This window comes from Phyllobates terribilis, unplaced genomic scaffold, assembly GCF_046119375.1.
Source record: "Phyllobates terribilis strain yellow unplaced genomic scaffold, ASM4611937v1 Scaffold_5__5_contigs__length_657084704, whole genome shotgun sequence".
In the NCBI taxonomy this organism is placed as follows: domain Eukaryota; kingdom Metazoa; phylum Chordata; class Amphibia; order Anura; family Dendrobatidae; genus Phyllobates; species Phyllobates terribilis.
The window spans coordinates 528,309,660-528,323,203 of NW_027362765.1; the positions used below are offsets into that span (position 1 = coordinate 528,309,660).

At 39.9% G+C, this 13,544-nt stretch overlaps 1 protein-coding gene across 7 annotated transcripts in view; it reads right to left on the reverse strand.

Moving 5' to 3' along the window:
- The window catches only part of SEC31B (SEC31 homolog B, COPII coat complex component), an 82,905-nt gene that overhangs the window by 2,625 nt on the left and 66,736 nt on the right, over positions 1-13,544 (reverse strand). For 4 of the 7 annotated variants that reach the window (XM_073685751.1, XM_073685750.1, XM_073685749.1 and 1 more), the window contains 6 exons: positions 11,637-11,933; positions 10,539-10,577; positions 8,970-9,031; positions 5,380-5,523; positions 3,558-3,674; positions 614-685 (listed from right to left, as the gene is read on the reverse strand). In XM_073685751.1, the coding sequence (XP_073541852.1) occupies positions 614-685; positions 3,558-3,674; positions 5,380-5,523; positions 8,970-9,031; positions 10,539-10,577; positions 11,637-11,933 (731 nt within the window). The remainder of the gene's footprint in view (positions 1-613; positions 686-3,557; positions 3,675-5,379; positions 5,524-8,969; positions 9,032-10,538; positions 10,578-11,636; positions 11,934-13,544) is intronic. The other 3 variants (XM_073685746.1, XM_073685748.1, XM_073685747.1) reach the window with 3 other exon arrangements.

Consider the following 13,544-nt stretch of genomic DNA (forward strand, 5'->3'; position numbering starts at 1 on the left):
ATAGCGTTAGGTTCTCTGAAGAGGGGGAGGGGAACTAACATTCTCAATTAACAGAAGTTACTGTATAATGCAATTTTATGTACATTTTCCTCTGGAGAACTTCAGTGGTAAAGACAGAAGCTCCTATCAGAGATAATGATTATAACTAGACAGCTCCTGACATACAGTTATAATGGAGGTAACAGTCCAGTGACCATCACTGTATATATTAGCTAATTTATCAGACTATGGAGGGAAAAAAGCTGTGATAGTACTGCTTTTGGCTGTCAGCCAGAGTGGAGAGCTGGTATGAGGAATGACCTTGATGTGACTCCGTATTACATTGTCTTCCGTTCACTTGAATGAATGCCATATATGAGAAATTATTCTTACAACATCTTTCTAGGGCACAGACTGTTTTATTTCAAACAAAGGTTAGAAAGGAGTAATGGTTTATGGGATCATACACTTCAAAGCACAAAGCACTGATCCAGGGATTATGGTAACCAATGAGAATAAAAACGGTATTAAAAAAAAAAAAATCTACATTTTTTCATTACTTCAGAATTTTATTGACATGAAAGACTAAATGGCTCATCAGTGTGCAATCTGAGTATCGGTAACATATACTCACGGTATTCTCTCTCAGCTTCTCATACAGGCATTCCAACCTCTGCAATGAATCCTCAAGCTTCCTTTTAGTTTTCTGCAGGCACATAAAGCATACAAGAAATAAATGACACTTTATTTCATCCCAAAATATCCAAGCAAATGCATTTATTTTTTTTGCAATATGTGTTCATATGTGTTTGTATTTTATTTGCAATAGATTTTAGGTGGTCTATTCATGATCTGACAGATGACATTGAATTCCATGAGTCCAGAAGCAAAACTGTAACGTGCAATACCTAGTCTCTATTTTACAAGACTTTATTCAAGTAGCTGGCAAGTTTCAAAATCAAACATTTGGATAAACCCTATCAGGGAAACCTTAGGCCACGGATTGGTGTTTTGTACGCCATTCTAAATGAAGGATGAGCTGGAGTAAGATGAGCCTCTTAAAATAATTTGGTGCATCTATCAGCTGAATTGTACTCCAGGCCACTTTTGTGGTCTACATTACTATGAATTTGCCTTCTGTGTTTGACCATACCTCACCAGGCTAAGCTCTGACTAATTTTCAAAAAGATGGTGGAGCTGGCTGGAAGTGGTGAAAAAATGCAGAAATTCCCAATTTTTTTTTTTTACACAACTAAGAGTTCACCAAAAGTTTTTCGACATTTCAAGGAGTTTTATGCCAAAATTCTGGTGAAAACTGTTTAACGAATCAGGGTCTTCAACGCTTAGCCAGATAGCAGAGAGGCTCCATAGAGCGTCTCTAGGTCTGGAGGAGCGGCATTACACAGGAAACCTATTGATTAGAATGGGCATTGTGAAATGCTTAAAGGGGCTGGCCGCTTTGTAATAAATGTATTTAATGATATACCTATATTCTATCAAGGGCATATGGTCTGAATCCATTGTCTGAAGCATGCACTCTACAAACTTACAATTTCACACTGGATATTAAATGAGGGGGCTGCACACTGGAACATAAGGGTCATGTGACAGGTCATCAAAAAGTCAGGAAAAAACTCTGTGACTTTATTCTGTGAGAACAGCACAATGTTGTAAAGGTGGCTAGGTGCTTGAGTATACTGAAACTGAATAGTATGCAATAGAAAATGTAAAAAAATATATATAAAACAGAGACAAATGCAAAATATGTAATCTTAAGACTTATTATTTTCCCAATCTCCTCCATGACACAGATGTATGTGAATGGAAGAGCTGCATCTTATATTCAATCTTTAGACTCTACATAGAGGCCCATAGAGAAAAAACTCAATATATGTATTCACTGCTGTCTTTTGTCTCCACATCCATTTAGGATCTCATACAAGCAATTTTCCGTGCTGGGAAAGAATTATTCACCCTGCTGAGCCTCATCCTTCCTGCTGCTTCACCTAGACGGCCTCCCCTCAGGCATCGCTGTAGATCAGCCAGCCTAATGGCTCCTTCTCTTCTACTCATTCCATTTCACATTTCTTTTTTTAAGTAAAAACATTCTTTTACAACTGCCCAACAATCAGTCTGTGCCCAATCGAGCACGGCCGCAATCCACGGCTCTTATTACCAAGGGAGAGCTGTCACTAATCTTGTTATGCAGCTCGCTAGATGACCATGTCAATTCAGGGAAATTACCCTGTTGTGAGATGAATGTAGAGTAAAAAGGCAAATAAATGTATACATATATATTTACACACATACAATTATATATACAAATCACTGTGGGGAAAAAAAACTGCAACGTAAGAAAGCTTTAAAAAAAAAAAGTAAGTGTTAATAGCTGAATTTTATCAATTAGCAAAATACAAAGTGAATGAACAAGAGAAACCTAAATCAAATCACTATTTGGTTCAATACATCATCTAATTTTTTAGGTACACTTGCACACAGTTTTTGAAGGCACTTGGCAGGGAAGTTGTTACAAACATCTTGGAGATCCAACCACAGATCTTCTGTGGATGTCACTTGTGCAAATCCTTCTAGCTGTTCACATAATCACAGACAAACTAAGATATTGAGATCGGGGCTCTGTGGGGGCCATATAATTTCCCAGACCTGTATTTCTCAGCATTGATCCACCATTAATCTTGACCAAACAACCAAAGTCAAAATACAGCCCAAAAATGCAAGGAACCTCCACCATGCTTCACTGATTCTGCAGTCACTCATTATTGTACTGCTCTCCAGCCCTTCAGTGATCAAACTGCCTTCTGTTAAAGCCAAATATTTCATATTGTGCCTCATTAGTGCAGAGCACCTGCTAGAATATCTCTGAAACCTAGTTTCTATGTCTTCTTGCATAGTTGAGTAACTTGACCTTGTTTTCATGTCAAAGGTTTGGATTTTGGCCTCAACTCTTCCATGGAGACCACTTCTGATCAAACGTTTTTGAACACTACATGGGTGTAGCTTGGTCCCAATGGTTGCTGCCAGATCAGAGCTGAAGGCTGGATATATATATATCAATTTGCAGGTCAACCACTGTGTCTGCGGTCCTCAACAATACCCATCTGTTGGAGTCCTCAGTGCTGAGAAATACAGGCAGAAACATATCCATCATGCAACACCATCAAGGAAACGACTTCAAATGTATTCTGCAGCAGGACAACGACCCCAAACATACAGCCAATCTATGAACCATCTTCAGTGTAAATAAGAACAATGCATCCTGAAAGTGATGATGTGGACCCCTGATCTGAATATAAATGAGCCTGTCTGTGATTACATGAAACGTCAGGATTTGCACAAGCCTACATCTACAGAAGATGCAAGATGTTTGGAATGACTTTCCTGCTGATTAACTTCAAAATATATTTGCAAGTTTAAGTAGAAGAATTGATGTTTTGATGCTGTTTTGGAGGCAAAGGGTGGTCACACCAAATATTAATTTGATTTAGATTTCTCTTTAGTTTGCCAATTGCTAAAAATGCATTGTTACACACTTATTTTTGTCAAACAATTGAACATACTGGGTCAGATGCCACTATAGAGCAGCGTTGGACTAGACCATTGAATGCTCTTTGTAGTGGTAGATGTTCTGCGGGCAACTCTTTTTTCTCTATTTTTTCAACTGGCATCCGGTGGTACTGTAAACATAAAATTGTATAAGCTTGTATTAGCTATGATAAAATGTGGAACAAACATACACAAAAAAGAAAAGCATTATGGTCAGTATAATTGCATAGTAGGTGCCCTCTATTACAGGGCACCTACCTAGATAACAGTAGATACGTTATTCCAAGTGTATCTAGGGAAGACCACTATCAGGTGTGCTCACAAAAAAAGTCGCCATTTTCCGAGACCCGTAGCGTTTCCATTTTTCAGGTTCTGGAGCTAGGTGAGGGGTTATTTTTTGCACGTTGAGCTGATGTTTTTATTGACACCATTTTGGTGTAGATATGACGTTTTGATTGCCCGTTATTGCAATGTTGAAGCGACCGAAAAAATGTAATTTTGCTTTTTGGATTTTTTTTTCCTCATTACGAAGTTTACCGATCGGATTCTTTTTATACGTTGATAGATCAGGCGATTCTGAATGAGGCGATACCAAATATGTATATATTATTTTTTTTTCATGGTTTTATTTTGAATGGAGTGAAAGGGGTGATTTGAACTTCTATATTTTTTAATAGCTTTTTTTTGGTAACTTTTCACTGGCTTCAATAGTCTCCATGGGAGGCTAGAAGCTGCAATCTTCTGATCGCCTGTGCTACACACAGGGCCTCAGCACTCATAGCATCTCGGCAATGACAACCGAGGGGTCATGCCAATCCATCGGCGACCCGCGGTCATGTGACACGGGCGCGGATGGGGGGGACTAGGGACATCCTTCCGCCACGGCCAAGTTAAATGCCGCTATCAGAGATTAACAGCGGCATTTAACATGTGAACAGCCGCGGATGGATCGCTGTTCTCCCTGAGAATCCGCCTCCAAACTTTATTTTAAATAAAAGAAGCCGTTACAAGTGTGATATGCAAATTTAAATTTGCCAGAGGAGCATTGCATAGCCTAGAAGTCTCCTTACACAAGGAGAGACATTACCCATTAGACGTAAGTCAGAGGCCTCCCATACAGCCAAATTAGATCTCATGATTTGTAATGACCAGGGGCAACACCCTGAAACACGTGTCTGCAAATTGTGATTTACATGGCAAGGCTAGTTAAAGGGTCGATACTGACTTTTAAGATTGCCATTTCCAATAGGTGGCACTAGAGTTCAAGTCATCTTCCTCTCTGAAGAGGCAATTTGAAAATTTTAATTTCCAAAAGGAGCATTGTACGGCCTATAAGTCTCCTTACATTGGTATGTCATTCTCCACAAGTAGAGGCGTTACCTCTTAGACTTCAGTGTGATGTGCAATGGCTGCTCTAAGAGGAACTCTGTGAGATTATAACTGACACAGGACAGCATTAAAACACATCTGCAGGTTTCTATCAAAGCTTCAGCTTCCACCTCACAGGCAGTCAATGCTGCAATACCGCAGAGAAATGGGTTTGTAGGGAGGCAAAGTTCAGTTCTACTGTTTTGTGTTAGTTACATGTCTCACACTGTCAATATCCCCTTTTATTAAAAATAAGCCCTGGAGGCAGATTCTCATGCAGATCTGTGTTCTGCCCATAAATTTTAGCACATTTACATATGAGAACAATTTGGATTTCTATGGAACAAGACATTGGATCGCAGATATCAAGGTATCATTTAATTCATCCTTCCTATGATGCACATGCCCACATAGATGGCTCAGGAAGGTTGATCCTACTGACATATTCCCTTTAATATTTCTGTATACCTGCATGCTTCCTTCTTTGGGGGCTCCAGGGGGAGTCTGTATAGGATCCAGGTTGCTGCTTGGATGCGGCTGGAGGTTTTCTGGCTCAGAAGGCAGCTTCATCACTGGAGTTGTAATGGGTGCTGGAGGGATCATAGGGTTTGGCTGAAATAACATCACAGATATTAGAGGGGTTGAAAAACTATTTTTTCAAAGTATTTTGTAACCATTTGTATGATCTTTCCAATTCAATATGCAAAAGATGTGATGTTTTGCAGAAATCTTGTGACTGTCTCGGTCGCCTGAATGTAGCTTAAAGAAATCTATGCGCTTTGTTGCAAAAAACATCCCTAATTAGAAGAATGGAACAGTTATTTTTCTAATGCAAAAAATTTACACCTCGACACGGTTACACAATTTTATTGAAAAGTCAAATATTAAAAGGAGTTGAGTCAACTGGTAAATACTCAGGTGAGATAACTGTAGGAAACTGCTTAAACAACAACTCCAAGAAATGCTGGCATTCCTAGAATCCGTTCTTTCAGCTATTGGCACATACTGAAAGTAACATTTATGGTTGTAGGGATTTTCAAATTCCTGGCAACTTCCCTGCAGAGCGTTGCATTTTAGGAATGCCATACACAGAGCAGACTATAATGCGATGTCCAGACTATAGAAAGAGTCTACAATCTTAAGATGCATTTTCATTAAATTAGATATTCCAGCATCTGCAAGGTATTAGTGACAAAATCACTGTATACTCAAAATAATCTTACTTGCAGTAGGCAATCATACTTGTGGCCTTATTTGCACTGAGATAAGTCCTCTCCCTGTAAGGGGTGTAATAGGGGTGTTGTGTTACTCCTGGAGGCGAGGGCATCAGCCACCTCTGAGGCAAGAACACATGACTCACGCTGCAGTTTAACAGGCGGCTGAGCCTGAGTGAAGCTAATCAGGACTAGTAAATTGCCTTATAATGTCAGCTTTCTGGATGCCGTGGGAGGATTTAAACCCATAAATACATGTGAGATTGAGAGGTGAGAGTATTATTCTGGTCTGGCTAAGCCACATAGTTAAAGAAGATTCTCTCCAATAAGGCCACATCAAAAGGAGATGGTTTTAACGAGAAGCTAATCCTGTTGTAGTGAGCACAGCCTGCAGCCGATTCCCAGCCAGGCCTTCTAGAGACAGCCAAGAGGTCTAGGTACGAGGCCCAGGAACATGCACACCATACTGGAAGGACACTATATACCTTCAGCAGTACCACTTATGTGGGCTACTTACTAACTCAAAAATTGCATAAGACTAGGATTTTATTAGAACCTCTTATATTCTTGGATAAATGCGCATGCCATTTTTTGATATGTTTTTTTCTGCCATAATAAGGAAAGAAACTCACGCTGGGGACAATTCCTACCAATAATGACTGTAGGAGGGAAGTGTGTGTATAATTAACATATGCAAATTGTCTCTTCAGAGAGGAAGAGGACTAGAACTCTAGTGTCACCAATAGGAAGTAGCAATCCTAAAAGTCAATAGTGACCCTTTAAAGAGCCTTGTCACATGACTTAGGATAATAGCCAAAACCAAAATCTCAATTTGCAGACACTGTGTTTCAGGGTACTGCCCCTCATCAGTGCAAAGTATGAGATATGGTTTGGGCTGGGTAAGAGGCGTCTGACCGGTATCCAAGGGGTAACATTTGCCTCTCACCCAGCCAAACCATATCTCACACTGACGAGGGGCAGTACCCCGAAACACAGTGACTGCAAATAGAGATTTTGGCTATTATCCTAAGTCATGTGACAAGGCTCGTTAAAGGGTTGATATTGAATTTTAGGATTGCTACTTTCTATAAGTGGCACTAGAATTCTAGTTCTTTTCCTCCCTGAAGCGACAATTTGCATATTTCCCAGAGGAGCATTGCTGCTTAAAAGTCGCCTCACCATGACATGCTTAACATATCACTCTCCGCTAGGAGAAATGTTTCCCTATAATATATGTGACACCTCATTTTCTTACAACACACAAAAGCAAAACAAATCACCCTGTAATATAATAGTAACACAGAAATCTGCACCTTTGATTGAGGGGTTGGAACGGTGCCCTGAGCCCTTGGCCATATCAAGGGTGCATAGAAAACCCCTCATTTACATATGTTATAATACAGGTTTAAAGGGGTTGTCCACTACTTTTACACTGACGCCCTATCCTACGGATAGGGCATCAATGTATGATCGGCCGGAGTCCCGCACGCGGCACCCCCGCCGATCACCTGTCATCGGTGCCGGCGGCGGCCACCAGTCAGAAGTGCTCACTTGCGGGGCTCCGCCGTCAAGTGGTAGTGGCCGCCGCGGTGTACTGCACATCCGCCTCCCATTCAATTGAAAAAGTAGTAAAAGTGGTGGACAACTTCTTTAATGTAAAAAACTAAAGTTGTGAAACCTGTACTAAAGGACTGATGTTTTTATACCCTGTGTGACTATATAAATGGTTTAATTTGAGTTTTGGGGGTGATAAGCTTCACTTGAAGGGAACCCTTAATACTGAATAACATGGGTCACTGTGCGGTGGGATTAAAAAATTGGGCAGCCCATGTCCGATTTATATGCTCATCTGCACAAGCCTTTACTCTGAATACAGCGGTGTTTCAGAAAAAAAACAGTTGAATGAACAACTAGGGACGAGGTGCCCAGTACCAGGTTCCCGTAGGATTCTCCCAGTCTGCTCAGCTACACTGACAGGTCACACATACGGAGAGATCTGTCAGTCAAGTTGAGCGGGGGAAAGTAGGCAGGTACTTGCCTCTAACCAGTCATCTCATCCATGCCGTGCTTTCAACTAGGTTTTTTCTGGAACACCACAGTAATTGATAATAAAGCAGGCAGGAGCTGGTCTCGGTTTAATGCTGCGGGAATTCTACGTTTTTCAGTAAGGAAAACAACTGTCCATGGATATACGGTACATACCATAAATGTCTATAATGGGAAAACCTGTTTATTTGTAGTTATTTGTATCGATTATATAACAGTCCATGTATTTTACCAGTTACTGTGATCATTCGGTTGCCAGCTTTTGATTATAAGCAAGAAAGAATACATATAATTTACATTTTTTTTTTTTTAATGATAGGTACAGGACTACCTGACATATCCTACAGATCGGTGACAGTTTGGGTCATGAGACCTACATGAATAGCTCAAAAGAACGATATGAAATATGCAGCCTGTTAAAAAAAGAAGTGTATGGGCTCAGCAGAAAGTCTATGAGCTTGTGCAGAGAGGAGTACTGGCTCAGACTTTCTATTTACCATATTTTCCCAACTATAAGATGCATTTTTTAACAAGAAAGACTCTTGTCATAAAGTGTGCGAGTCTTATAGTCCAGAGACAGCTTCCTGTGATAGAGGAGAACGCTGACACTTCATCCTCCCTGATCACAGAGGGCTGCTGTCTCCCCTCCTGTGACACTGATCTATGTCATCGGTGCAGAGCAGAGAGATATATTCTATATCTATCTATATACACACACACACACACACACACACACACACACATTAATTAGGTTCTTAAAAGATTTGAGTAACATTTTTCATGGGATCATTAGATTACCTTTTTCCGTTGCATACTAGATTTCATAGAGAAAGAATCTGTCCAACCTTCTTGTTCACCTGCTAAGAACATCCAATATACAAAATGAGCAAAATGAGCACACAACCTTTATGCAATTCTTTTGATCTAAAAGCACTAGGGTACCTTTTCTGCTGAAAAAAAAAATATTTGTAGAGTGTAAAGGATTTTTTTTGAGTAATCACCTGTATTTCATATAATTGATATACACTTAATAGTTAAAAGGGTTGTCTGGCCTTGGGGTACAAGTCTGCAGTTACGCTATGTGTGCTCAGTGTGAGGATTCTCCGGTGCCGGCAGTCATGTGACCACAAGTATGCAATTTGAAAGCTTCCGGCTACATTCTGATTAGACATGTCCAGCCTTGCTCAATACACTTGCAATGAACGAGGCTGCCCACTTAAAGTTGTCAGGTGACCACAAATATGCAAACACCATACTTGTGGACATGCGCCCACCACTTCCAGGTCCCGTACAGGAGAATCCTCACAGCGCACCGTGCGCACAAAGTGAGGATTTACAAGTTGTACCCTAAAGCCAAACTCCTCCTTTAAAGAAGTTTTTCGGTATCAGAAAAACCTGTGTCCCCAGACGCAGCTTGCTTAAAAGAATAAATAAAACAAATGCTTTAGTCACCCTCCCTGGGTCCAGAGCAGAATCTCCAATAGTGCTCCCGATGTCTGTTATGGTCTTCAGCACTGACATCAGGTTGATAGTGCTTCAGCTAATAACAGAGTTCAGCGGCTCTGAGTGGCACGTGCGGTCAACTCTGGCACAGCCATTAGGCTCAGTATATAGCTGCAGCTCTATCAACATCCATGCTGCAGATAATAGATACAGAGAGCAGCAGGGAAGACTCAGTGCCGGACTGGGGAGGGTGAGTAAAGCACAGTTTAAAAAAAAAATAAGAAAAACTGCAGCCAAAAGACTTGTTTTCCAAAAATGGAAATTCTCCTTAATTTATGCTTAGTATATTCTGGATGATTGTGACTATAGATTTCTTGTTACATAATATTTCATCTGGGGTATAATTTTATGGATTTATATTATTGGGCATGCTAGGAAAAGGATCTTTCTTTATACAGAGGTCACATCTCAAGGATCCTCCCTTCAGGAATGCAAATACAGTCTGGGTTACATATGCCAAAAACATGTAACACTGAAAAGTATTTCTGCCAAACACAGCCAAAGCACATCAAGTAATGCCCCTGCATTAGTTACAAAGACACACAATACAAACTTTGCATAAAGCTAATCACTAGACAAAAAGCAACTCAGAAGGGGAGATTTATTAATAGTGTTGTAAGATGCATGCCTGTAGGCTGTACACTAATATTTTCCACCAAAAAAAGTTGATTACATTTTTTAAAAAGTATGAAGCAAGTCATTATCGGTATCCGTATCCAATTTATTAAGCACTAACCAAAAATATAAATTATATATATATAACAAGTGTAAATAGCATATTCATGTATTCCACATTTTTGGTGCAACTTCCTTAGTAAATCTCCCTCAAAATGTAGATACTACAAAGCACTTCCCAATCTTTACCTGCACCATCATGTCTGTTCTGCAGCCAGGGAAAGGAACCTAGAAATAACCGGTCATTCAAACAAGTCAAGTCCACCCTGATAGAAAAGTGTGGGCCATGCTTAACGTCTTAAACTTGCAATTTGGATTCCATTCCAGAAGTACCAGGAATTGGAGACATAAAATACTTTTCTGTACAAGAATATACACAGCTAGTGACAAGATTGACTCCACAGACCAACCCAATTCTATAGATACTATATTACCTATTGGCAGAAAGGTAAAAATTATCCATGGCAATATATTCTCATCTTACAGGTCTCCGTTTTCCCAACCCACTGCCCCCATATTCTTTTCGCTCACCTGTGCCACAGTAATTGACTACCCCCTTCACACCTTACCCTAAGGTTGTCGTCCTGTTAACTACTCTACACTTCAGCCTCCTCACACGCATCAATGAGCCTGTTGCGCCATTGACTCCATCGCTAGTTCATTGGTTATCCTTCCTTGGAACACTTTTGGTAGCATACACTTTACAATACCTGCCATTTTGGAGACATTCTTGATAAAGAAATTAATCTATATGGCCATTATCTATAAATTTGCCAATATGGTACATGCCAGTTTTATAAAATCATGTTTTGCTTCAGCTATACAAGGCTAAGCCTGCAGATAGTCTTAGAATATTACGCAAGATGATGTTCCCTAGAGAAGATGTATTCACAGAAACCAAACACCTCAAGTGTTTTTTTTCTAGAAATAATGATCCTTGAAAATGAATGATTGTTCATATTTTGCTAATGCAGTTTAATTATTACTGGTGGGTGACAGTTTTTTCTAGAATACTGCACCCTTTTGCAGCAGGTCTGATCTCGCTCCCATAGTCACAGGGATCTCATGTATGTTCTTTTAATCTCGCATCTTTATCCCTCCTTAATTGTAACTCAGTCAAAATAAATTTCTTTTTTATTCAAATTACCTGTGAAGATCGGATCTTTGCTACTTGAGCAGATTTCCATATCAATCTGATCCAGTTGTCTGACCATCACAAAGTTGTGGAGTAGTTTAAAATTATATCAGGAAATGATGGTAGAAGCAAGTGGAAAGAAAGAAAATTACCAGTTGGAGGTGGTGGCAGGACGGTCGGTGCTCCAGGTCCTCCTTCTCGAAATCCCATGTCAGTTGGATAGTTAAAAGGAGCGTGGGATGCAGTCATGGTGGGTGGTGTTGGAGGTTGATTAATGCCTGGTCGTGTCGCAGGATGATAACTAGGAGGGTGTAAAGGAGGAACCAAGGCTCGCGGGTATGCATTAGATACTCCAGGTACATTCATAGGAACATCAAGAGAAGCTGGAGGAAATGGCATATGGGTTGACATAGGGGGAGGTGGTTTCAATGGAGGAGGCTGAAGGACTCCTGAAAAGTAAAGAATTCATAGGAATATTATACACTTAAAACAATATTCCTTTAGTAATAGAAAGTAATAAAATTGTGTTTCATACTGTAGATAATGATTACCAACTTATCACAGAGCTTATTCATCTGCATTTACTGAGCAAACTACAACCATCTCCATCATCTTGAAGACTTCACTGATTTCTACTAAGCTCCATCACAAGTTAGCCAAAGACCCACTAAGAGAAAACACTTCAGTTTCTTCTCCTTTCAGCTTAATATGAATTATGCACCTAAAATTAGAAATGTTCAGCTGTTTTAAAGAATTTCTATATAATCCATTACAGTGGAAATAACTATATGGAGGCTTATAGAGAACAGGGAACCCTATAGCAAATATATCAGTCAGGCTCCATCAGGAAGTCTGGGGTCGCCAATGTTTTTTTTTTAGGACTTTGATAACTACATTAATTAGTTGAGCAAAAAAAACAAATCCATCAAATTTGCAGACTCTAACACTAAACAGGTAGTTTAAAAGCCTTTATAAAGTGTAGGGAAGGGACACCTGCAAACATGACTTCCTGTATGACAGCTTTCCCTTGTACTATACAGCAGTTCTCCTAGTTGCTATATGCTGTTTATTACAGGCCATGCAGTTGAACTATAAATCTTTATGGGAGTCAAATCCAGAAATACGGAAAAATTCCCTTACTAATACACTTGTCAACAGCCTGAAAGTCACAGGCCAGGAGAAACTTATTTCCCCATTGCCATTATATCCCCGGCCCCTTGTAAAGAGAAGGCCACAAAGAGCCAACACTGGAGAATTGTATTAGAACAAAACAGCATGAAGGAGCCGCAGAAATCTCCCACAGCCACTGGAGTGTTTGGCAACAGTTGGCGGATTAAGCACTTGAGATGTGACCAGTAACCGCCCACCGGCCACCAGTCTTTCAACGATCTAAATGGATTGCAGACAAAGAGTGACAGACTTCATGCAGAAGTCTAGAATCAAAATGATTCTATGTCCAGCAAGTAAAAGCAATTATGTGAGCATTAAACGAAAAAAAGGAGCCCAGGTTGCCTGAGCAGAGAAATTTAAAGGATTAAAACCTACATTCTCCTAAGCCAGACTTTAATACAACTTTAAAAATATTCTTTCAGTGTTACATTGAACATAAAAGAAGTGGCACCTGCAAATACAAGTCACGGACTAATCTTTAGTGACAAAAAGCCGAAGCAAACCTTTTCAGAGGAGTATGTGCCATAGTGCTGCACATACAGAAGGGATAAACTCCATCCTTACATGTGCCCACCTAATCGTCTTGTCAGACCTCCTCACAACTTTGAGTACTCCATTAAATTTAGAATAAGTCACATAAAAGCTAAAATAACCGTGTAAATGCATTACTTAAAAGTGGTTCTCTGGGAACAGAAAAAAAATATTTAGAGGAAAAATGAGGAGTTCTGCAATTTTCTAAAATATATTATGGGCTATTTAGCTATCTTGCCCTGCAGCACATTTAGCATGTGGTTCAGGGACTTTTTGAAAATCACTTGACAAGTGCGTGGGACTTAGCAGGAAAAGGTGTGGACAAAAGTGTCTAAAGAGGCACCAAATTTAGCATCTGG